General features: G+C 37.7%; 1 protein-coding gene across 2 annotated transcripts in view; it reads left to right on the top strand.

Moving 5' to 3' along the window:
* The window catches only part of hip1rb (huntingtin interacting protein 1 related b), a 59,971-nt gene extending 38,564 nt beyond the window's left edge, over positions 1-21,407 (top strand). Inside the window, exons 12-32 of one of the 2 annotated variants that reach the window (XM_007239702.4) lie at positions 241-293; positions 377-449; positions 4,922-5,105; positions 6,105-6,193; positions 6,364-6,480; positions 7,515-7,616; positions 7,713-7,907; positions 10,253-10,400; positions 11,620-11,706; positions 11,811-11,918; positions 12,004-12,140; positions 12,255-12,365; positions 14,534-14,592; positions 14,714-14,744; positions 14,932-14,994; positions 16,039-16,139; positions 16,269-16,374; positions 17,324-17,447; positions 18,694-18,755; positions 18,977-19,204; positions 19,794-21,407. In XM_007239702.4, coding sequence (XP_007239764.2) covers positions 241-293; positions 377-449; positions 4,922-5,105; positions 6,105-6,193; positions 6,364-6,480; positions 7,515-7,616; positions 7,713-7,907; positions 10,253-10,400; positions 11,620-11,706; positions 11,811-11,918; positions 12,004-12,140; positions 12,255-12,365; positions 14,534-14,592; positions 14,714-14,744; positions 14,932-14,994; positions 16,039-16,139; positions 16,269-16,374; positions 17,324-17,447; positions 18,694-18,755; positions 18,977-19,204; positions 19,794-19,802 — 2,187 coding nt within the window. In that variant the 3' untranslated portion in view covers positions 19,803-21,407. The other variant, XM_007239701.4, reaches the window with a different exon arrangement.
* The last annotated feature ends 5,426 nt before the right edge of the window (positions 21,408-26,833 follow it).

Below are 26,833 nucleotides of genomic sequence, written 5' to 3'. Positions count from 1 at the left end.
TTCCACATGTAAAACCAAATCCATGCATCTCATTGTTTAAAGAAAGTGGATCTAGGTGTGTTTATTATTTGTCCATTGTGTCCTACATCTCAATCATGCAATGGACATTTTGAAACATTAAACTTTAGTAGAGATTTATGTATTTTTTTGTAAATGTTTGTACTGCTAAACTTTTATATGCATGCATCCTCAATGTAGCTAAACTTTATTTTTAATTTTATCTTTGATATTTTTTGGCAGGTTGACATATTTGATCAGGCATTCGGCCCACCCAATGATGGTTTTGATGACAGGTACAAAACCACCATATTGATGTTTACCAACATGGGCAGTTTTCATTTTCCTTTTGACATTCTGCATATTTTTTATTACACAGAGATCTCCAGATTGAAAGTCTGAAGCGGGAAATCGAGGCTCTGCGGACAGAACTTGAAAAGATCAAAGCTGAGGTAATAAACATCAGTGCAGTTTTTACTATTTTTTTTCTCAGCCAACCTCTATGGTTATTTTAGTGCATGTACTTGCCTAAAATATTATATAATTTCAACTGCAATTTAATATTTTGCTCACAGTTATGGAAATTGTAATTTTATTTGATTATTATTTGTAGTTGAACAATTTTTAGATTCAAAATGGGGTGCGTCAAATGCCTGCTTGCCCCAGTCATTTTGTTCTTATCACTTATTTTGCTTTGTGATGTATGACTGTTATTCTGAAATTCAGTAGCACGTTCAATCAGTTTAAATAAAAAAAAGGTTGGTTCAATATTTGTGTAACATGTAGAGTGTAATGTGTGTTTTTGACATTAAAACTTTAATATCATTAACACTTCAGCTTTTATTTCCAGTTATTTACATCTGGATCTGTTAGAATTAGAGGTAGAACCTTTTGTCTGACTGTGACTCTCAGGTGGGTCCTGTTACATTTGATTATTCAAACAATAAATAGCACCGAATGTCTGCACTCAGATTCAGATTTGGTTTTTGCCTGTTCTTAGTAGTTCTAAAGCTGAGAGAAGATAGAAAATCAATCAGAGCCATCACACAAATATCGGTGATAACAGGTACCAGATGTCAAACAGGTAGAGGAAAAGAAAAACGTAAATCAACTGTTAGTGACTTCAGCTACAACCTCCAGAGAGCAGGAGTGAAGGTAACACAGTCTACTCTTCACAGAAGAGTTCATGAACAAAAGTACACAGGCTTCAGCAGAAGATCTGAAGAATAAGATAGTCAAGCTGGAATTTCCCAGAGAAAAGCCTGTGGACTGATTATGGACTGATGTTACAGATTGACCAACATGCGACAGAAAGGCTACATTTTTGAGTGTGCTCATAATCTCAAACATACCAGCTCATCTGTGAAACACAGTGGAGGTAGTGTCATGGCTTATTCTGGGATGGGCTCATTTAATCTTCATTGATGTAAAGTGAAGTCAGGAGTCTACAGAAACATTTTGTCTGTGAATTTAAAGAAAGATGCAAAACAACTGATCAGGAGACCCTGAACACAATACAGCCTAAAAAAGCATCGAAAAAGAATGCAGAAGGTTAGTGATGTCAGTGGGTCAAAGACATGATGCAGTTATTGCATACAAATGATTGTAATTTAATTTACTTTAAGTTTATCTGTTTCAATACTTTTGCTCACAAGAAACATGGGAAGGTTCAGACAGAAGGTGCTATTTTCTGAACTGTGTATCAGATTCACCTGCAAATAAAAGCTGAAATGTTGATCTTTCATCTCATATTCAAATTTTAATGTCAAACCAATAGACTGTATAGCTGGACAGAGCATCGTCTCTTAAAAGTGAAGCCACCACAGGTCGGGCGCCCCCTGCTGTTCGGTTTCAGAAAGCTGTGTAACCCCACCCATCCCCATAGGTTTCAATGGCAAAACAGACAACATTCAATCACGTTTTTTTCTAATATACTGTAATTCTACCTCCATTATTTAAATGCAGCAGCTAGTGTAACCGCTGCTTATATTGTACAATGTTTATATCCACACAGAATTCGTTTTTAATAACGTTATTCAGCTCTATTCAAAAAAGGTGTGGTTATTGTAAAAGGGCTGGTTATGGGCGGGACCAATAACAGAACGTCAGCTCCGCTCCGCTCTGCAGCCTGTGACCTCGAGGCAGCCCTCAGGGGCGGGGTTATTTAAATGAGTAGGCTGTCTCTCCACAGTCTTTCTCCCTCCTCTGGACTCTACTGCGCAGAATCGGGTGTCAGGATCGCCAACATGGAGGAAGATTTTGGCTTCATTTTCATTGAATGAATGGGAACGGAGACACGGCGTCCATCTTTTTTTTTACAGTCTCTGGTCAAACCTAAATGTTTTCCGTCTACAGCAGAAATAAGGGGATTGAACTGAATATGGACAAAACAAATAAACATGTCAATTCCAAAGCATTTGCAATTACAACAGTGTTTTGGGAGAAGTGCAAGGGTCATTGTGTAAAACTGTGAATGAGGGGCATCCATGATATTATTGCCTGGTATAAAGCTGTATAGTTGATGCATTTGTTAATTGGCAGTTGTGAATTTCAAATATATTAAAAAGCTATGTGCAGGTCCACATCAACATTATTTCGCCCCATTAAATTGGGTTTATTAGTGAAATGTACAAACAAACCAGTTTGCAACAAACCAATCAAAGAACAACAAAGTAAATAGCTTAACACAGCTAATGTAATTGCGCTTTCTCAAAACTGAAAACAAAATACTACTTTTAATGACCAGTGTGGTATCAAAATTATTCAAAACCCTAAATGGAAGCCATTATAACTGCACACATCTAGTGGAAAAATAGGGTTTCTTGACTGTAATGTTTGTGCTTTAAAATGACTCAAGAAAAGTAGGAAAAATGAGAGATCAGAGATCAGTGCACAAAGCACAAATAGGGAACAGGTCACAAACATAGCAAAGGTGCTGGATCTTCTTAAAGGTGGAGTAGCAAGCATAATTAGGATAATAAGGAACAATCCAAGTGTTAAAGTACCTCTGGCTACACTACCTGGATATTAAAGAAAAAGGAAGCTATTACTAGCTGTTAACAGATTCCTGAGGCAAGTGGTCAAAAAAAAGATCTGTAGCACGATTTGTCTCATTTTAATTCTGAACATTTCTATGCACAAACTCCAAGATGTATACTGTATACTGACCAGAAATCAACAATTTTAGCTATGCCGATTACCCCACCCACAGCTGCACTCAACTCAACCGCTATCACTAGCAATGCCCCAAAACCAGGAGGGTGAAGACTAGCACTCTTTTTGAACTGCTGCTGATGTAGCATTACCAAGTAGCCAGCGTGCTCTGAGGAAAGTGTTTTTGGGTTTAAAATGGAAGCTTCATTTTCAAACATACTCCATATGGAAAAAAGTTTTAATATTGTTTCTTCTGAAAAAAAGGTAGTAAAATCAATTGTCCTGCTTTTATTAGAGTAATTATCTCTACTGTGAAAGGAGAACTTGATTTTATTCTGCCATTCACAGTGATTTTATTCACAGTGACCCACCTAGACAGTAAATTAACGTCAGAATATATAATTCACACAAACTCTTACTCTCTTACAGAAGGTATTGGAGCATCTAAACAATTCAGCCCCAGAAGTAACTGTTCTTTCCTCAGGCCTTCAGACTTCTCAGCACACAGGGACTTAACTGAAACAAAACTTGGGCCGGTTAAATTGCTTATTAAGTAGACCTTGTTCTCACTGTTTCTATGGGTAATGCATGCAATAATCTGACTCGCACATGGAAGAACAGTGACTGACTACCTAGTTATCACTTGATTAACACACACAGAAGGAGAATCACTTGTAAGACCCTACAACACCCCCAGCACAGCAGTATCTAAGTAAGACTGGTCACAACTTTCAGTTGTTTTGTCAGCATGAATAAATAACATTTTGGCCCTATTTTACATTGTGCGCGTTGCGATGCACATGCTATCTTACACCCACCACACATTCTACTTTCCCGCTTTGTTAAAATAGTAGTGGAGTTTAGGAATATACCTATGCTGATGGGCGCGGAAGTGGAAGTGAGGTGTAAATTTCTGGCCAGTGACTGATTTATACCCTGACAAAGGTAAAGCGTCCTATCTTGGGTACGCAGGTACGCGCGTGTGCTTAGTGTGCACACACTTCCGCTCGTTACAGCATCACAAACCCACTTTTACATCAACAATATACAGGAAACTAAATATAATAACATTACTGTTCCCATTAATGACCTGTTTGCACAACTTGACAGTGTGAATGAGCAGGTCAGTTTCTTCTACTGAGATTATAAAGGGAATGATGGCACGTGGCATGCTGATTAATTTATTTCATGCTCTGCGAAAAACACAACCGTGCTTAATGAAGAGTATTAGTACATGCCTTCACATGTTTTGAGCCGTGCAAGGCTCTATATTTTGCTTCCTTACGATACCAAAGACACAGCGACACTCCCTAAATCAAGCTGCACGGTGCACAGCTCGCCAATAGATAGTTTATGTTGTTTTAAAATCCCACAACATATTTTTTTTTATTTAGTGTCTCTAGTCGAGTGGAAGAGTACAAGGGTTACTTTTTAAGTTTTTATTCTGTGATGGAAGAAAATCTTTGGAAATACTTGCCTCCAACCTCAAGTTAAAAAAGATCTGGTTTACTTCCAAATGCAATCACACTTGAATGTAAAGAGTCAGATCACTAGCATAGTGCAGGCATGACCACAGTGACCATGACACTAGAGATCTGTCTTCACACTCAGTCAAATGTGAGTGGCATAAGTAGGTAGTCAATGTAATAGGCTAATTATATACTGCTTTTATTAAACAGTGACAAAACTCAATAAATACATCAATGTTTCAAATACAATTGGTTGTGTTTATACTTATTGTAGGTTATAAATCTTGACATTTCTTTCTTAGGCTCAGCGCTATATCACTCAGTTAAAGTCACAGATCAACAGCTTGGAGGCAGAGCTGGAGGAACAGAGGGTGCAGAAGCAGCGTGCCCTGGTAGAGAATGAGCAGTTGCGTATGGAGTTGGAAGCCACACGCCGCCGCAACGCAGAGCATGAGAGCATCCAATCTACTTTTGTGGAGGCAGACAGTAAGTATGATATGATGGTAATACCAATACTTTTCTTCATAAATAATGAATACATTTGTTTTTTTTTGGCAATAATCACGAAAAATCAAATTTTTTAACAAGATGCAATTTGTTCTTTTTTTGGTTTATTTCTATAATCCTAAAGTTTTATTTCATGTCTCCTGACTGCCTGAGCGTTAAGGTAATGGATGTTTATCCTAAAGCATAGCATGTACGGAGACCAACAAGATCACAATCGTCACCAGGCCCTTCAGCTTTATCATTCATCATCTTTTATCTGTTAATGTAGCAGAGAGACTACACACAGCTCACCTTTAAACCGTAAAGTTTTCTGTGCCCTGACAAAGCTGGATAGGATTTTTTTCTCACATTTAGCCAATCCATTAGCTTTCATCGTTTGAGCTGGTTTGTATCTTTGCTGCCCCTGTTTATAAGAGCGAACAACATGCCACAAGTTCTAGTTTACTACCCAGACAGATTCCAGCTGCTTGTAAGTTGGACCTTCCTTCACCACAGAATCTGCCTTTGCACTTTGGGGGTGTTACAGCCTCATAGGCTGCCCTATGAAGACTGCTTTTTTTCGGACAGCTGCACTGTGGCGACATGTTCGTCTCTGTGGACCATCAGCCAATTCTACAGAAGGAACAGGCCGGTCTTCAGGCCGGAGCTGGAGTGGTGGTGCATCTTTATATTTATTGGAGTAAGAATGCTGATCCAGGTCAGTTAACATTTACTGAATTCTATTAGACTAAAGAGAGGTGATCTGGCATATCTTTACTCTGAGATGCTTTATAAATGAGGCAGATTGTTGGTATTCATCATCTAATCACATTTGTCAGCACTTTTTTGGTATTCAAAGGCTCTCAATATATGCTATGCATGGGATTGTCATCCACAACCCATCCACTTTGGTGGTCATCTGACATCATAGAACAACCGTTACACCCACACTCATAGACTTGTTTTGTTTCTTAATTATTACTTTATTACTCATTTCAGAGAGAGCCCAAGCTACAGAACTGCGCTATAACAAGCTAAAAGAGAAGCATGCTGAGCTAGTAGCAAATCATGCCGAACTTCTTAGAAAGGTATGTCTCTCTCTTTCTCTCTCTTTCTCTCTCTTTCTTTAAGATTAAGAGACATTGAGAGAGACAGTTTGTTTGTTTGAATTTATTAAAGCATAGATTAAAGGACGATTTGATGGGGTGTGTGGCAGAAATGCCCAAAACATTGTTTTATTTGTTTTTTTAACTTGCAGAGTGCAGACACAGTGAAGATGCTTTCAGCCACTCAACAGACACAAGAGGAGGTGGAGAGAACAAAACAACAGTTGGCCTTTGAGGTGGAACGAGCCAAACAGGAGTCTGACATGAAGGTATTTTAAACATATAGTGATGTGAACAATTTCTTATTTTTTTGCATCTTTGTCACTCAGATGTTTCAGATCATGCCTTAGCTGCAACAACTGCAATCAAGCTCTTGCTGTAACTTGGAATGAGTCTTTCACAGTGCTTTGGAGAAAATTTGCTCATTTTTACAGAATTGTTGTAATTCTGCCACATTGGAGGGTTTTCCAACATGAATCACCATTTTAGGGCCATGCCGCAGCATCATAATAGGATTCGGGTCAGGACCAGGCCACTCCAAAGTCTACATTTTGGGGTTTTTTTTAGTCATTCAGAGGTGGACTTGCTGGTGTGTTTTGGATCATTGTCCTGCTGCAAAACCCAAGTTCGTTTAGCCTGAGGTCACAAACAGATGGTCGAACATTCTCCCTCAGGACTTTTTAGTAGACAGCTGAAATTATGGTTCCATTTATCACAGCAAGTCTTCCAGCCCCACACCATCCCACTACCACCACCATTTTTACTGTAGGTATGATGTTCATTTTTTGAAATGCAGTGTTACTGTTTTACACCAGATGTAAATGGATACACGCAAAGTTCAACATTTGTCTTGTCAGTCCACAGAGTATTTTTCTTAATGTCTTAGGGCTCATCTATATGTTTTCTGGCGTAATTGAGGCGTGCATTAATGTTCTATGTGCTCAGCAGTGTTTTTTTTGTCTTGCCACTCTGCCATGCGGGCATTTTTGCCCAGTCTGTCTCTTATAGTTGCGTCGTAAACGCTGACCTTAACTGAGGTAAGTGAGGCCTGCAGTTCTTTAGATGTTGTTGTGGGGTATTTTGTGACCACTTGGATGTGTCCTCGCTGAGCTCCTGGGAAGGTTCACCACTGTTCCACGTTTTTGCTATTTGTGGATAATGGTTCAATGGAGTCCTAAAAGTGTTTTGCCAAAAAACTTTTTCATGCCGCTCTACACATAAACACAATAACCTCCTTAATTGAATAGTTAATTTTCATACTTTTATTGCCCACCTCATCCATCTAAAGCATTTCTTGTTTCAGTTGGAGGAACAAAAGTTTGAGATGGATAAACTAAGACGAGATTTGGAGGAAAAAATTTTAGAGATTCAACGAATGAAGGGCACGTTGCAGACCTGTGAAAAGGTGTGTATCTTTGTGTTTCTGTCTAAATGTGTCTGACCGTAGCTGAATAGCTGTATTTATATGTATGTTCTCATGTGCTCTTTGCTTTCCCTACAGGCCAGTGATCAGATAAACAGCTCCATGACTTCATTGCAGGTGGAAAAGGAGCGTCTGATGCGCTGTGTCAGTGAGAAAGAGGCTGAATTGTCCTCTCTAAGACAGGCAACACAACTGAAGCAGTCTTCCTTGGATCAGGAAAGGGAGAGAAGCAGTAAAGAGCTTCATGAACTACAAAGCAAACTGAAAGAGAAGGTACGCTACACCTGGAAAGGTACTGTATGTAGACTAAATCAGCTCTGTCAACATTCACACACCTTTATTTAATGGAATAATATGGCTTAGGCTTTTCGAAGATTGCTAACACCCTAAAACTGAGATTAAGCATGATGGCCAAGGTACACCAAACAGACCATACACCGCAGCAACTACAGTACTGTGCAAACGTTTTAAGCAGGTGTGGAAAAAATGCTGTAAAGTAAGAATAATTTCAAAAATATAAATAATAATTGTTTATTTTTATCCATTTACAAAATGCTAAGTGAGCAAACAAAAGAAAAATCTAAATCTAGAGCGCTACAATAATGAGTGTCTACAGGCAACAGTGAAAAATAGTGAAGGTTTCTTGCAAGTCTGGGGCTGCATTTCCACAAATGGAGGTGGAGATTTGGTCAGGATAAATGGTCTCCTCAATGCTGAGAAATACAGGCAGATACTTATGCATCATGCAATACCATCAGGGAGGTGTATGAATGGCCCAAAATGTATTTTGCAGAAAGACCACAAGCATACAGCTCATGTGAATAAAAAAAATATATTCAGCATAAAGAAGAAGAATAAGTCCTGAAAGTGATGGTATGGCCCCCACAGAGCCCTCATCTCAACCAGCAGAGTTCCTTCAAAAACTGGGTGAAAGTGTACCTAAAATAATTGATGCTGTTTTAAAAGCAGAGTGTGGTCACACCAAATATATTATTTACATTTCTCTTCTGTTTATTCACTGCATTTTATTAATTGATGAACATGAACTATTTACACTCCCAATTTTGAAAGCATTATTAGTTTACAGCATTTTTTTACATCTGCCTAAAACTTTTGCACAGTACTTATGTATGTCTGCATGGCACTGTCCTAAAGAAGAAACCGTCATCTAAGGAAGATGCACAAGAAAGCCTGCAATTAGTTTGCACAAGCATAGATTATGTCCTGTGGTCTGGCGAGATCAAGATAAACTTGTTTACTGGCAAAGTCCTGGTGAGGAGTACCAAGAGAACTGTCTCTTGCGTACAGTCAAGCATCGTGGTTGGGGCCTACATGAGTGCTTCTGGCACTGAGTAGCTGAATTCCAACACACCTCCAAGATGACAACTGCCTTGCTGAAGATATAGGTAATGAACTGGCCAAGCATGTATTTAGACCTAAATCCAGTTTAGCACCTCTAGGGCATTTACACATGGAAAATGAAGGAGCACAAGGTCTCTAACATCCACCAGTTCTGTGATGTCATCATGTAAGAGTAAAAGGGATTCCAGTGGTTACCTGTGAAGCTCTAGTGATCTCCATACCCAAGAAAGTTTAGGCAATGTTGGAAAATAATGGTGGCCACACAAAATATTGACACTTGGTAAATTTCGCATAGGGGTTCAATTTACACTGTTATACAAGCTGTACAATGACTACTTTACACTGTATCAAAGTGTCATATCTTTAGTATTGTCCCTTGAAATAATAAGGGATGTAGTCACTTTTGTGAGAACTGAAACAGGAATGCAGCTACAGAACAAATTATTGTTCTGATCTACAGGGGTGCAGGTTTGGGGGGAGTGTTTGATACACTGCCGTGTTTTCTGATCTACAAAGAATGGATAAGTCTGTCATTTTTATTGTAGGTGCACTTCAACTGTGAACAAAATATTGCATGAAATAGAAGTTTGATCAGCTACCAACCAGCACGAATTCTGGCTCTCACAAACCTGTTAGTTTTTCTTTAAGAAGCCCTCCTATTCTGCACTCATTACCTCTATTAACTGCACCTGTGTGATCTTGTTACCTGTATAAAATACACCTGTTCACTCACACAACCTCGTCACCATGGCCAATACAAAAGACCAAAGAACACCAGGGATAAAATTTTAGAACTGCACAAGGCTGGAATGGGAGAAACACAAGATGACTGTCAGTCTTCCTCAGTCTGGGTATTCATGCAAGATCTCTCCTCATTGGGTAAGGGTGATTCTAAGAAAGGTGAGGAATCAGCCCAGAACTGCACAGTCAATGACCTAAAGAGAGGTGAGACCACAGTCTCAAAAATGACAGTAACACACTACGCCATCAGTTATTAAAACAGTCCTGGATAAAATGTGGTGCTTTTAAAACACATTGATGGACCCTATAATGCATTTTACATTTATTAAAGGAGATTAATGCCTAAACATTTTGCAGTGGTAAGTTAGTTAAATTTTATTAAATTAAAGTGCAGAAAAATATGAATCTCACTGAATGTCTGTTTTGTTTTAGAAGGTTTATATCTGTGTATCTAGGATGAAGTAATATTGTCAGAAGCATTGAAGCAAATAATATCTGCCCGTGTGTGTCTGCAGCAAAGCCATGAGAAACAGTTGCAGCAGAGGATGTTGGAGGAGCAGTTTGCTCTGCTGCAGGGTACAGTATCTGAGGCAGAAATGATCATTCAAGATGCTGTGGCCAAACTGGATGACCCTCTGCATATCCGCTGCACCAGCTCACCAGGTAATGAAGACATTTTTACAATCACATGAAAACATTAGGAGATCCTTTTCAATGTTTAAAAAGACCATGATCATATGATACTTATTTAACAATATTTACAGGTATAGGTAAAATAACTAAACAAGTAAAATGTTTTTTTTAAGTGTTTGTAAAATGTAATTAATAAAAACTCCAGAGAGGAAAATGTTAGGACACATTTGACTCAGGCATGTGCTTTTTATATTCATTGTTAACATGAGAAGCTTTATCGTGACAAAATCCCAAATGGTTTTTAGAGGCCTTCAGAATAAAGGCTGTAGATGCAGAAGTATCTGGAAAAGAAATGTACAAAATGTACAAATTTAGGAAATATTACAAAGACAGATAGCAAGTTCTAGCAGATTTAGCCATAGAGCAAACCATAGCGATGCTTGTCTCCAGCAATAAAAAATGTCATCACAGGATTTTTTTCTTTTTTTCTTCTTACATGAAGATGTGCACAGAGGAGACGCTTGCTCTCAAACATCAAGGCTTGACTGAAGTTTCATCTTCAAAGGCATATGTTCTGTTCTTTATCTAAGTTTTCTCACACAACCCTTAGGTTCTGTGACATTTTAGTTTGTTGGAGACTTTCGTTCTCTTCTTGCAGTCTGATTTTTTGTAAACCTGCTATGACATTCTGTTCTTTTTAAATCCCTTCAAATCAGTGCCACTCCAAATGGATGTTGTTAGACCTGTTTTATCACAAATAAACATGTAGCCCCTGGAAAATATTGCGAGGATACATTAAATGTGTTTAAATCTTTAAACATGCGGCATATAAAGTGGTATAACATAACAAACGCTATATACGTGTCATTGTATTGCCGAGTGCATCCGGTTGTCAAACAGAAACCTGACAGACAGTGAGAGACAAGTCAAAATCCCTCTGTGAACAGAAGTAGTAGGACTCTGAGCTACTGGTGCTCAGATCTTAACATTAGAGAATTTTTTTTTCTCTTATGTAATTGCTCTGTTGTGCTTAAAGCACCATGCCGTGAAAATGACCAAAAATATATGGAAAGGTAAATGGAAGTGTGGCTAAAGCATTTGTTTTGTCTGAGATGCTGGTGCTGCAGTGTATCATCTAGAGGCAGAAATGATAGTATACAATGCTTTTAAAATATGAAGATTTTCTTGTTTTGACTGTTCATGTGAATACATGCAGAACAAAAAATGCGTCTCTCACGTTCTCTTCTAGATTACCTTGTTAGCCGTGCAGAAGCCACTATGGGCTCTATTGACAAAGTGCAATCTGGCCATGCCCACTATTTGAAGAATATGGGAAGTGAGTGTTTCTTTTTTTCACTCATTCAGCTCAAGTGTTAGTAGGCATTAGTGAGGATTATAAATTGAGTACCATGCTCTCTTCTGTCTCTGTGTTGTCCTCAGATGCTGGGGCTCTGTTGAGGGCTCTGACTCAGTTTTCTCATCTTGCTGCGGACACTATCATCAATGGGAGTGCAACAGCTCACATGGCACCCACTGATAATGCTGACAGTAGGTCTTCTTACCTTGCTCTAGTTGCTGTGTTTGATTAAATGGAGTGAATTAAATAAGTGATCATCTGTATGATGTGTTACAGGATTGACAGAGAACTGCAGAGGCTGCGCTACTCAGAGTCTGCACTTTCTGCAGGAGTTAAAATCCAAAGATTCTCTCAAGGGTGCTGACCCTTCCTCAATTCGTGTAATGGTACAGAAGATCTTGCGAATTGCACAGGTAAGAATTTTATTAGAACAAAAAAAGAAACATCACATAAAGTTTGATTAATCCTCTCCACATTCACTCTGGATTCATGATAGCAGACCTCTCTTTTTACCTCTCTCTTTTTAGGATCTGAGACCAAAAGGAATGGATGTTGGAAAGGAAGAACTGGGTGACATGGTGGATAAAGAAATGGCTGCTACCTCTGCTGCTATAGAAGAAGCTGTGAGGAGAATTGATGTAAGTTTGAGAACAGGAGCAGCTTCAGTGTGACTGCAAATCCAGTCCAGCTAACCACTGTCGGTTGTAGGGGTGGGGCCACAGGGACATTGGCCCCTGCTGAAGTCTGAAGGGCCCTCTGAAGTGCCCTGGTCCAGAGACTCATCTGCCCTTTGCCTGAGGGCGAAGATTAGATTTTAGACGGACGCAATTCGATGCCCAAACACATTTCTGAACAAGCCCCAAACATAATGTTTATAGCAAAACCACCAATCTTCTGTCATGTTACATTTATCCACCTATAACATGCGCACTGCTTTTCACTCAGTGCTGTTTACACTCTATTGTTTACAGACCCTTCCCAAATTACACCTGTTTGATCTGTGTTGTTACAATCTTCTACAATAAGGGTACTTTATATTCCTTTCAGTAATTTGTTTAAGCAAGCAACAGAGAAGTGAACTATAATTTGGATACTAGAACATTTTAATACATGCTATTATTAAATGCTGTATGTTAAATGCTGATGTAGATCTAGAACCACCTCTGGGCTATGCCCATAGTGAAAGCTAGTAATTCATGTTTTTTTGTTTGTAATCAAGTTTTATTGAAAGTTTTATATATAACAGATGTAACAACATAGGAAAACATTGTCAGTTTTGTAATGCATTTCTTTTCTCTCACATCACCCCACCCCCCCATCCAACCACGCCCACATTCAACCCCACCCCACCCACATTCAACCCCACCCCACCCCTATCCAAACCCACCCCACCCCCCATCCACATTCAACCCCACCCCACCCCTATCCAAACCCACCCCACCCCCACAAAGGACTGGTTTATTGAAAAATTTGTGTCAGTTTAATGAAGAGAGAATTCTAATTACCTCATCCCAGAATGCTGATACTTCTGGGCAATTCCAGAAAGTATGCATAAAAGTACCTAAAATCATATTATTACAGAAAATTACAGAAAGTACAGTAGGGATGGGTGGCTAATTCCATCTGGTAGTTCTGTGGGGTTATATACATTTAATGACATATTTTAAAATGTATAAACTGGTGATTTGGATTGTTAGAAGTAACAGTAACGGTATTCCACATAACTTCCCAATCTAACTCTGTATCACTGAGAGGGAGATCTGCTTCCCAGTCTTTCCTGTTACTTGTCTTTGTTTTTGAATGAGAAAGTAAGGATGACTAAATAAAGGACATAGTTTTTCTAGGGGTTTTCCATGTCCATTCTATTATTGGGTGATATTCTAGCCCTGCACCCCAAATAGTTTTTTGGGTTTTCAAAGCAGATCTTAATCTAAGATAATAAAAAAATGAGTGTTTTGGAATATTATACAGAGAAAGTCTTGAAAGCTGAATAGTGATTCCTCACCATTAATGCCTTCCAATACAAATATGCCTTTTTTAGTCCATGGACTTGTTGTAAATGGTTTATTTCCAGTGAGTAAATGTCTGTTTAACCATAGCGGAGAGTCTTTATGCAATGTTATATCCACACCAAGATACTTTTCAACTAGCTTAAATATTTTTAACATATATGTTATGATGGGTCCGTACGGCAATAAGCTTTGGGAGTAGGATAATCTTTGATCCTAACCGGTGATACTAACTATTCCTCTATAGATAGCCATGATGGTTGGCCTTCAAGGATTAGCCAATGTTTATGTTTTGTAATGTGCAAGCCTAATGATAAAACTTGGAATTTGTTAATGCCCAACCACCTTGGGATTTAGGTAACTGTAGAACTGACCATTCGATCCATGAGCGTTTGTTATTCCAAATGAACTTTTTATTAGAGAGTCCAATTTATTTTCCAGAAGTCTATGGGAGGTTGTAGTGTTAACATTGAATTTATAAAATGTATTTGTGGTAAAATATTCATTCTTGTTATTGCTATGCGTGAAGGAGCTGATGTTGGCAAACATTAGATAATGGTAATGTTAACTGAGGCCCTACTCGTGTTTAGACAGGAATATTAGCATTTCACTAATACTTGTAAAGCTAATTCATTTTTTAAATTACATTCAAGTGTTTGAACATGGTGCAAAAACCCAAGGATTATGTCCAATGATGTTAGACAAATACTTTCTATGGATCTATGTAAATAATTTCTATGGCCCATTTTATCTAAATGATCTAGACCTAGATTTTACTGTTTGTTAATACCTTTTAGGAGATGATGAATCAGGCCAGGCGAGACACTGAAGGAGTTAAGCTGGAGGTGAATGAGAGGTCTGTCAAGTTTTTTTTTTATATTCACTACATGTATTCATTTGGTCTGTATGACTGCACAGAAGCTACATGTTTGTGTTGCTGAAATTCATTATATGATTCTATCTGTTATTTGTTTTAGAATACTGAATAGCTGCACTGATCTCATGAAGGTAAGATAGTTGTTTTAATGAAGGATATTAAGGTCTGTCATGTTTTATCTGAGGTAGATGTTTAATCTGTAGGATAAATGTTTTGTTTACTCATTAGAAGTGCTTCATTCTATCTTCTGGCTTGTCTATTTTGCTCCTATCTACAAGTTGTTCTTTCTCAATGCAATTTTTATTACCTTTCTGACAGGCTATCCGCCTTCTGGTACTGGCTTCCACAGACCTGCAGAAAGAGATTGTAGAAAGTGGAAGGGTAATGCTGGAATTTCTATATTTATATGTATATAAAACTTTTATGCTGTGAAATAAGGGGTTAACTATCCCAAATTTGCCATGGACTGTGGAAACAACTGTTACCATTAGATCAACCCTAAACCACAGATCAAATCAAATCAAAATTTATTTGTATAGTGCTTTTTACAACTGGTGTTGTCACAAAGCAGCTTTACAGAAACATGATCACAGGACAAAGAATCAGGCAAAACATTAAACATACAAAAAACAGAATACAGAACCCCCAGTGAAAAACTCCCTCAGAGCTGCAGGAGGAGGAAGAAACCACAGCACTGCCTCCAGTTAGCTTAGTCATGAGAATTGAACTTTCACTTGCAGAATTTACAAACTTGCCTTCAATTACATTGTGTTGAATTAATAATAATAATATTTTGGCTGTTGCACCTTGACTCTAATGATGTTCTTACATAACAATTAGTATTTTATAAACATGTCAAAAATGTACCAGCAGGAGTTTTTGCAAAAAAATAAAAAATAAAATCTCATCTTTAGTGTATATCTTGATCTCTTGTGTTATGTTTATCTACATTTGTAGAGATCAAGCATAAGCATAGAAAATAAGTTTGCAGTGAATGCAAACTACCTATATCAGTATTGTGTAAAAGGCAGAGACCACCAGAGAAAAAGGTAGAACATTTTGTAGTAAATGATAGTGGAACCAAATGTATTTAGTTCTTGAAGCCTCTGTGAACCTATTTACACCTGGTCCTGTTATGTGTGTAGTATCTGCATTGTATCCCAATCAGATCGATAGCCACATGCATTTACACTCATGGTTTCTCATTTACACTAAATGGGTTACTCTGGTTAGTCAGACTAAGATGATTACTCTGTGGGGCGGAATACGCAAATCCACTTGTTGCACAGCAGTTAATGCTGGTTGTGCTAAGAGCAGTTCTGGTGGTTTGTGGTTCAGACCACCTCCTAAAGGTGTTTGAGTAATAGGATATGTTGCTGCATTATGAGGTCTGCATTGTTTTTGTTTTTTTGTTGTTGCCCTTAGGGTGCAGCCACAGTGAGGGAGTTTTATGCTCGAAACTCTCGTTGGACTGAGGGGCTAATCTCAGCTGCCAAAGCAGTGGGCTGGGGGGCCACACAGATGGTGTATGTATTTGTGCCAAACTTGTTAAAAAATGCAAGAACGAAACGCTTTTTTTATATTTTCTATATATTCTGTAAGCTTACCCTCTTTCTCTTACGCTGTTTTTCTCTCTTTTTGTCTCTTTCTTTCAGAGATTCTGCTGATAAAGTGGTGTTACACACTGGAAAGTATGAAGAACTTATTGTCTGTTCTCATGAGATTGCAGCAAGCACAGCACAACTTGTTGCAGCCTCAAAGGTTTGAGATTAAATATTCATATTCCACCATTTTTAGAGAAGGATTTGTATTTTCCTTTATTTGAAACAAATCTCGATCCAGCCTTTACCTGCACCCCCAATTATATGTCAAAAATACTTTTCCACTAATGAACAGAATGGCACTTTACCACTTGTCACAAAAACCTAAATCTCCCTAAACCTAATTACAATGTGTTGGTCTTGTATTTCACATGTATACATATACTTTACAATACATCTTATTTTGAAAAAACAAAAACAACATTAAATCATTTTAACATATTTAAATGTATGGATATTTAATCTTTAAATCTAATATTTTAACAATATTGTGAGATGGAGATAAAACTAAACATTTTTAAATGTAATTCTAAAAAGGTGCAGAATTCTTTTGAGGTAAAAATGAGTATACCCAATCTCCTAATGGATAGTATTCCCCCTTTGATTAAAATAACCTCAACTGAACATTTTCTATAACCATTGATCAGAATTTTTTTCCATGCAGAATTCTTTAAGTTTTTACTCAGAAGGTCTCAGTTTCCTCAAGCACTCTCTGATACAATAGAACGTGTATAGTGGATCTACAATATGATGGAGAGTTTGCCAGGCTCTGCTTTAGCCAATCAGTCTCAAACCATAACATTTCCACATGTCTATTGTTACTGTGTTCATATCTACACAGCTTGTTGTTCCAGAAGTCCTGTTCTTTGTATAGGTGTTCTCTGTCAAACTTTAGTGTTGTCCTGAAGTAGGTCCTGTGATGGTATTTTAAGATTGTTGGAAACTTTACACATCTTGTAGTTTGCTCTTGGGCTGAAGTTGTTAGGACCACCTGGCCTGGTCATGTGGGCAGTTGTTTAAAACGTGGCAGTGAAATAACTGATTTCTAATTGTTCTTTTCAATCTGTGTGTGTGTGTGTGTGTGTGTGTGTGTGCACATCTCTCTTCAGGTAAAGGCAGACCGTGGCAGTAAAAAGTTGTCCAGCCTTCAGCAAGCCTCTCGTCATGTGAATGAGATGGCTGCTAATGTGGTAGCATCCACTAAGACTGGCCAGGAACAGATTGAGGATAAAGGTAAAACTAGTAATAAAATATACTAATATTACAGGACACTTTATTGTTAATTGAAGATTTTTTTAACATACTGTTTTGTTGAGAAAATGTCATGGCCATCACATATTAATGCCATCTGTAATATACAGTGGCAAGAAAAGTATGTGAAACCTTTTGGAATTTTAGTCGGTGACAAATATAATGTGCGTAAAATAATAACACAACAAAGTTTGTCTTCATTGAGAACAACCATAAAAATGTCATAGTGTGAGTGGGAAAAGTATGCGATTCCTTGTGTTATGAACTTAAAAAAGCTAATAAGTGTCAAGTATATATGGAGTCTTGCTAGTTTGAAGTTCATTTGACTGATATAAACCCCTTTTTGACTTTGCTGCACAAAAGAAATATCTGTGTTTGTGAGCCAGAAAAGCTTTAGGAGGGTCTACAATCAAAAATTGTTGCTTTGCATAAAGCTGGAAAGAGAAAGTGATTTCAAAGACTTGGGAAAGAAATGGGCACCCAGTTCTAATGACCCCAGGATGACAACTGAGACTCATTATTAAGATAAAGAACCAACCCTGAGTGACAGACTGGGATTTGAAGGCATCATTAGTACAGGCTAACATCTGTATTCATGAGTCTGCAGTCCATAAAACCTTGAACAAACAGGGTGTCTGTGGCAGGACACCATGAAGGAAGCAGCTGCTCACTAGAAGAACATTGCTGCGCGCTTGAAGTTTACGAAAAAGCACTCTCCACAGTGGTACTGGCAAAATGTTTTGAGGACAGATTGACAGATTGTGGTAATATTGAACTATTCTGCCCTACATTTGGCACATTACCATGGAAACGTAAAGTCTGGTGTAGGGAGCATCATGATTTGGGCCTGATTTGCTGCATAAGTGCCTGACCAGCATACAGTCATTGAGGGGATGATGAATTTGTGCCATTGATTCCAGAGGTTCACTTACTTTTTCCATTAACACTTTATTTGCTTTTCAATCCTAAAAATGTATTTCTTACTGAAACCTGATTTTTACTTCTACTCCAAAACTCAAAATTCAATTCAAGATCAACTAAAAACAAGAGTTTACCCAGTTTTTAGTAATTGCAAAATTGCAAAAATCTAAAAAGTCATGTTAAAAAAAAATAGGAACAAAGTCCAAATGTGCATAAACACCTTATTTGATTTATACCAAAATATTACTAATTCATTGCAGTTTGTTCAGGATTTATGTCTTTGTCGTATTATTACTTATGTTTACAGACACTATGGACTTTTCCGGCATGTCTCTGATCAAGTTAAAGAAGGAGGAAATGGAGTCCCAGGTTTGTTCTTCTTTAGAGCTACCTCCTACCTGCTACATTTATAATTGTTAGACAAAATAATGCATAATTGACAGTTTTTCTTATAATAATAGTTTACTGAAAAATGGTGTATTAATGCAAAAATAACATGAAAACGTTTTTTTTTTTTTAAGTAATGATGTACACGTAGTGGGCAGAATTTTATTTCCAGAGATCTTATGTGATCATTGTGACTCCCTCAGGTAAAGGTCCTGGAGTTAGAGAGCATGCTTGAAAATGAGCGTCTGCGCCTGGGAGAGCTGCGCAAAAAACACTATGAGATAGCTGGAGTACCTCTGGAACAAATTGCTCAAGACAATGGGCTGCGGGCTCCTTCACCTACTGCCCCCTTCTCCCCCAGACCCTCCAAACCAGCATTAATGAAGAAACCAGCCCTCGCTCAGAAACCCAATGTTCCACCCAAAACAATGGTAAACTTACAGAGATTTACTTGACTGGTTAAGTAATCAGCCCTCATATCTGACATACAGCATATTTAGCTCTGACATGCATCTGACATATCTGACATTGTTACATACAGTGGGGCTTAAGTGTGTGAACCCTAAATTGACTTCATCAGATTTTCAGTTGTAAAAGTTGTAAAAAAAAAAACTCGATGAGAAGAATATAGCAAACTTGTTGACTTATTTATTAAGAAAAATACGTAAAAATGGTTTCCCAAACTAGAGGGAAAAAAAACTATTATGAAAACTCAAACAATTCAGTATATAGCGGTAGGTGACAGTGTACACATCTATGAGTAATGTAGCTTTAATGTTTATCGTTTATTTTACAGTGCCAGAATTCACAGGCTAATTTTCTATATTTTCTGTTGTTTTTTTATTTAATGTGTTGAAGTCAGCATTTTCTTTGGTTCCTAAAACTAGACTGAAGTAAACTCTCCAGAAAGTCTTTAAACAGACTGCTGCTTCAGATTGCATTCAGATTGTGTTAATTTAGTATTGACATATAAAAGAAAAAAATGTTTTAATGCTATTTTTTTTATATATATATATACAGTTTAGGTAAGAACACATGGATGAAGATCATCAAGCCTGGATCTCAAACTGGTAGACATCCTCCTGTATACTATAGTTTTTAAAATATTCTGTAGGAGCCCTGAATCTTTCATAACTTTGAGCCTGAATTACATTTCTTAAATCTGCACTATGTAATGGTGATGATGTAATCTGTCTCTTTAATACATAATTCCATCCTAATGAAAAGGTATCAGATATTAAAGCCATTTAAAAAAAATATATATATATATTTAACAAGGCAAAGTACTGTGTAGAGGATAAAGCAAGTTTCTAGTTAGAGTACTAATGTTTGATCTTACTATAGCATTTATTTATCTGTTTCTTTTGTTTGTTTGGATGGGTTTGTATTCTTTTAATGATTTTTGATTGGTGTGTGTGTGTATGGGTGGTTACATTTTATATTTCCAACTCATTTATGATAACTGGAATCTGTCTAGGCCTGAGCTAGCACTGTTGCCGTTAAATGATTATGATGGCATGGTTGATGGTTTTACCATGAATAATTTTGTTCAAGATTATACTGTACAATATGCTTATCTTGGTTTTGTTACTCCATGTTTCCAAGTTGTTCTGACTTAAAGCAAGATGCATTAGATGTTTGACTTACAGGGAGCCAGATGTTATAGCTGTTACTAACACACTTAGTTACATGATATAAGACCAATATAATGCGTAAACTTTTTATACATAAGAGTGGCAATCCAGCCCTGCTTCTCCACTACATATATATTGTGTCTGTTATTATAGTTTCTTTGTTTTGAAATTTAGGTCAAAAATGTTATACTAACTTTAAGTAGAGCCCAAACATTGGATATGTTTATGAAAAAATGTATGGTGTTTTGTTTTTAGAAGAACGTGCCTTTCTACCTATATTTCTAAACTTACATAAAATGTATACATCTTGTTGTTTGTCTTTTATCTAGAACTGTTGGGTTATTGATCCATTTATTCAAAATCACAGTGTGGGTGTTTTAATTATGAAGATTTAATAAATTGGTTTTAGCATGGGTAATATTTTATTCCACAAAGCAGGATTTCTCAGGAAGTCAAATAATAAATAAAAGCTACATCAGGACTGGGCGGAGCTAAGGCCATGTTTTTTGTTATCTAGCTTAGGAATTTCAGTTTTTCTGAAATACCTTATTATAGGTTTAGAGCACAAGGGACAAATTACATGGGTGATAATTTTTAAAGATTTTGTTTAAAGGACACTTCTGAAAAGGCAGACATGATGATATTTTGATTTGGGCCACATCTACGAAATCTGACCTTACTGAGATTACTTTATTCCTAGCTAGAGAGATAAAGACATTTTGTCCCAAAGCGTTATATCTATATTTACTACATGATTTACTGCCGATATTTTACTGCTGTTTTCATTGGTCAGAAAAATGATTGTACAATATGGTGGTGGAGAGAGCATTTCTACAGAATTCTACAAATGTGGATCTCTTACCAGTATCTTCTTTTTTCTTTCATTTGGTCTTTATATCCTTTATATTTTTAACCCAAAATTGTTATTATATATTTTAGTTAGGCTTAATGGTCTGGCTGTATTGAACATTAAATGCATAATAAATGTTTATCATAACCATTTTGTGTAAAGAGGTATCTTGTTTAGCAGCAAATGTCTTTTCAGATATCTTGTTCTTATGGCCACAAAGTAGAGGATGGTATGGGAAATGAAGTGGAAATATTTAACAAAAGAAGAAAGTAAGAAAGGAATTTTTAATGAATCCAGGGTATTTAAAGTTTTGTCTCCTCAATCAACTTCATTTTATATATTAATATACATCCATTCCTGCATTTCAGGCAAGCAACTCATTAAAAAATGCTGGGACATGGCAACAAAGGGCTGGAAAAGTAAGCAGGAGCAATGTGTAGCTAACTCACATGACTGGGTATTAAAAGCGTATTGCAGAGAGGCAGAGTCTCTCAGAGGCAAAGATAAGAAGAAGGTCCCCAGCCTGCTTTTAACATTTCACTAAATAAAGTACTTATACATAAATCAAATATACAGAGAGTCTAGAGAGCACACTGTGCACAAGGTACAAGGCCGACAGTATTGGATGCTGGAGATCTTCAAACCCTCTGAATTGAAAAACTGCATTTTTATTTTATATGTTATTTTCCATACCTTCCCAACTTTTCTGATTTTGGTTGTATTAATGTATTATTTACATAGTAATTATACACCATTATCACCGCTAACAACTATTTTGAGATAATTACCAATTAAACGAGAAAGTATGGCGTCACATCAATGTCAAAAGTCGAGGGCGCAAAGATACAAGTAGGGGGCGCAAAAATACCTGGTGGAAAAAAATTAACCAGCAGGTTTTAAAATTTTGCGTGTGTAAATGAACTTTTCGTGAGCACCAATGTGAAACTAGCGAGCAAAAAATGGTGAATGGTGTGCGCGCTGAAGAAAATGTTGCTCTCAAGCTTTATTTTTCTCCTCTCGGGTGCTTTTTTTTTTCTTCGCACGCTGTGTGAATTACCTGCTGCTGCAGTTTGTGCTCGACTAGTGTTTTGAAAGGGGAGGTTTTGACAGTTTGGGATGGGGTCAGGGTCGTCTCCCTCAGCGAACGCTATTGGCTGATATCTACAGGGTTTGTGACGGACCGCCTACCTCCACGAGCCGGAGGGGGGTGGGGAAAGAGGGACTGCAGGAGAGATAGCTAACTGGCTATGCTAACATAAACATGTTTGGAATTAAGAATAATCACATCAAAACAATGGCTAATGTATAGCTATCCTGGTAATGAAGCAATGATATTGCAATGATGGCACACAACCGATGTTGGATTGTGGTTAAAATATGATCAACGTTATAACAACATTTAATATTAAATGGTCCTGAAAACATTGAAATTTTAACGTTGAATTAACATAATGACCAGATGTCCTCTTTTTTTCCCGGACATGTCCTACTTTTGAGACTTAAAAAAAAAAAAAAAGTCCGGGATTTTGTTTGACTGCCTCAAACATAGTACATGTAATTTACAGTGCATTGTGATTAGAATTGCCACTCCATTCCATTCCAGGTTTCTCTGTATCGCAAATCAGTCACGCCCTTCTCCTCAAATCTATCTACTTTGCATTGTGGGATTATGGGATAGTAAGTCATAATTATGAGATACTAAGTCATAATTATGAGATAGTAAGTCATAATTATGACTTACTATCTCATAATTATGACTTAGTATCTCATAATTATGACTTACTATCTCATAATTATGACTCACTATCTCATAATTATGACTTACTATCCCATAATTATGACTTACTATCCCATAATTATGACTTACTATCCCATAATTATGACTTTTCTATCTCATAATTATGACTTAGTTGAGGAAGTTTTTTTTTTCTTCAGGTGGCGGAAATGGGCTTCCATATCATTCTTTTCCATAATGAAATGATAAAAATTAAACTTTCATATATTTTAGATTCATTGCACACAAACTGAAATATTTCAGGTCTTTTATTGTTTTAATACTGATGATTTTGGCATACAGCTCATGAAAACCCAAAATTCTTATCTCACAAAATTAGCATATCATGAAAAGGTTCTCTAAACAAGCTATTAACCTAATAATCTGAATCAACGAATTACTCTAAACACCTGCAAAAGATTCCTGAGACTTTTAAAAACTCCCAGCCTGGTTCATTACTCAAAACCGCGATCATGGGTAAGACTGCCGACCTGACTGCTGTCCAGAAGGCCATCATTGACACCCTCAAGCAAAAGGGTAAGACACAGAAAGAGATTTCTGAACGAATAGGCTGTTCCCAGAGTGCTGTATCAAGGCACGTCAGTAGGAAGTCTGTGGGAAGGAAAAAGTGTGGCAGAAAACGCTGCACAACGAGAAGAGGGGACCGGACCCTGAGGAAGATTGTGGAGAAGGGCCGATTCCAGACCCTGGGGGACCTGCGGAAGCAGTGGACTGAGTCTGGAGTAGAAACATCCAGAGCCACCGTGCATTCCCCAGGTCAAGCCACTTTTGAACCAGAAACAGCGGCAGAAGCGCCTGACCTGGGCTACAGAGAAGCAGCACTGGACTGTTGCTCAGTGGTCCAAAGTACTTTTTCGGATGAAAGCAAATTTTGCATGTCATTCGGAAGTCAAGGTGCCAGAGTCTGGAGGAAGACTGGTGAGAAGGAAATGCCAAAATGCCTGAAGTCAGTACCCACAGTCAGTGATGGTCTGGGGTGCCATGTCAGCTGCTGGTGTTGGTCCACTGTGTTTTATCAAGGGCAGGGTCAATGCAGCTAGCTATCAGGAGATTCTGGAGCACTTCATGCTTCCATCTGCTGAAAAGCTTTATGGAGATGAAGATTTCATTTTTCAGCAGGACCTGGCACCTGCTCACAGTGGCATAACCACTGGTAAATGCTTTACTGACCATGGTATTACTGTGCTCAATTGGCTCAATCGGTTTTTAGTGTGGGCGGGCAGTGTTTTTCACCCCTCCCGGATGGAATGTTCAGTGAGTGAGAGAAAGCAGATCATGGCAGAGGCAATATTAATAATTATTGTAATATGAAATGTGTTTGATGTTGTGCAATTTTTTGTGATATTGTAACTGTCAATTTTTCTCAAATAAAGGCTTTTTTTCCCCCCCAAAAAAAAGGAAAGCAGAGGCAGGGCCTTCCAAAAAGAAAAATGATAAAACTCATTTCACCTCTGAATACTCTAAATTTAATTAAAAAAATAAATAAAATAAAATAAAATTAAAGTTTTGTTATCCTTTGGTGTGTGTGCAAGTTTTTATTTATTTATTTTTTTTGGCGGGGTGGGGGGAGGTGGGTAACCTCCCTGAAATCAACGTTTGCAACTTGGGATGTCTGTCAATATTAAAACATTAAAAGGCCTGAACTACTTCAGTTGTGTGTAATGAATCTAAAATTTATGAAAGTCTAATGTTTATCAGTACATTACAGAAAATAATGAATTTTATCACAATATGCTATTTTTTTTTAGAAGGACCTGTAAAACAGTGTTAAAAGCTTTTAAGACAGTTGCATTGCATTAATTCATAAAGCAGCCCTGTTTGTAGCCTGATATAAATACATGTTATAGCTGTTTAAAGGAGGAAGCACCTTTAACCTGAAGAACTAGAATTGAGCTGTTATATCAGAGAAAGTAAATATCATCATCAAGAGAAAATACATATCAGACATGAATTCAATAAAAACGATAAAGAATCAATTTAATTACGCAGAGCAGACAAAAATGGTGGAGTTCACAATAGACAAAACAAAAGACTAAACTTCTTATATTTAACATGTTGATACGTTATGCTTCTCTGTAACCCCACATACATAATTACAAGTCGGTTGTGCTCCGCTAATTATGACGGGCCAGTGTAAAACAAAAATGCCAAGGCCGATTTTTTGTCCCAGTCCAGCCCTGGTCGTGATCCGTATAAGGCAGAGTGCTGACGTGTAAGGCAGGCCTGTGGCAAATAAAGGTGCCAACGACCTGCAAGTCACAGATTTCTTTGTGACAAAGTCAGACAGTGTAGCCGTCACTGCAGGAGAAGGCAGCTTTGCTTTTAACACAGTTAAGCACCACGAAAGCTACAGGTCAATGGACTGCACATCTGGCTCGATGATCCCCGCCCCGCCCCCCCCCCCCCAAAAAAGCTTTTTGAATCAGCATTTTACATGTCATCACCATACAATAAAAAACCGGTTGGATGGAGAAAAAAAAATCTTTTATTTGCACTAACTGCTTTTTAATTTGGCTCCAATTCTTCACCAAACTTGGGGATACGTTTTACTGTGTTTTTGAGATCTGATGTTTAATCAGATTGGTTTACTGATCTTCCTGCAGGGGTTCAGACCGGGTGACAGTGTAGGTCGAGTTGTGGTACCTTGTCCAACTGTGCTATCCTACTGTATAATTTAACTGTAAAAATACAAAAGAAACACCATATTAGAGCATGGTCCCAGTAGAAGTCCCAGTAAATGTAGCGTTAGTATGGATAGCATAAATCACTGCATCATGGTAAATTTATGGCAATGAGAGGTCATTGTGTTTATATATATTTAAATAATAATAATTATATTTATTATTATTAATTCTTATTTACAGTTTCGTGCAATGACATTGGGGGGGGGGGGGGGGGGCGTGGGGGATGGTCTAGGAGGGGCAAGCTCTCCATAAACCAGCACAGCGATTGTCCTCCTACATCATCTCCCTGACTGGAGTGGGGCCTGACTGCTGCTGTCACCCAGGCCCCCAGCTTTTCCCTTCCAAAACGTGCCACCGGAAGTGTGCTGCTGAGGGATGAGAGGACCATTTGAGCGAAGCTGTCCATTCACTTCCATTCATTTCGGGGTGTCTTTGAACCAATAACAAATGTATTTCCAAGCCGTTTACGATTATAACACGGCCCATGTTCTTTTTTACAAAGAACAGATTTTCTGTCATTTGATCCAAAAGATTAATAATCTGTTCATTGCTTTAGAAAATAACGTTTTTATACAACTATGGTAACAATGACGTGAAAAATACGCCCCAAAATACCGTGCTGTAATGTTTGGAGAAGTTGCTCGTTATAATTTAAAGGTACAGAGCCGATTGCTGTCGAACAGGGTCAAAGTAACCTCTTATTATGCAAATATAATACTAACAGTGATAATACATTGTAGATAGTAAGATAGTAGTAAATAGAAGTAAGATAGGCCATGAGAATTATAATGTATAGATAGAACTATAGTTTATATTACACATTTATTATTATCATTACAGAGTTTCTAAATGCTTGTTATACAGACAAACTATGACTATTCTTCAGTAAATCCATGGACTAATATTGGTTATCAGTAATTCTAGTCTATATCTGCTGTTCATTCAATAAAAGTTTTCTCACTGTGGAGTGAATATTTCTGTGCAGCTCCTATAAACAGTTCGGTTGTTTGAACGGCACGCGGAAGATTCGCGTCATGCTGGCGCCTGCGCAATCTCTCACTTTCCCAGTTAACGCCCCACGAGAAGCCGACCAGGAA

The sequence above is a fragment of the Astyanax mexicanus genome, chromosome 22, assembly GCF_023375975.1.
Source record: "Astyanax mexicanus isolate ESR-SI-001 chromosome 22, AstMex3_surface, whole genome shotgun sequence".
NCBI classification, from domain to species: Eukaryota; Metazoa; Chordata; class Actinopteri; order Characiformes; family Acestrorhamphidae; genus Astyanax; species Astyanax mexicanus.
This window is presented reverse-complemented; position numbering and strand designations above follow the sequence as displayed.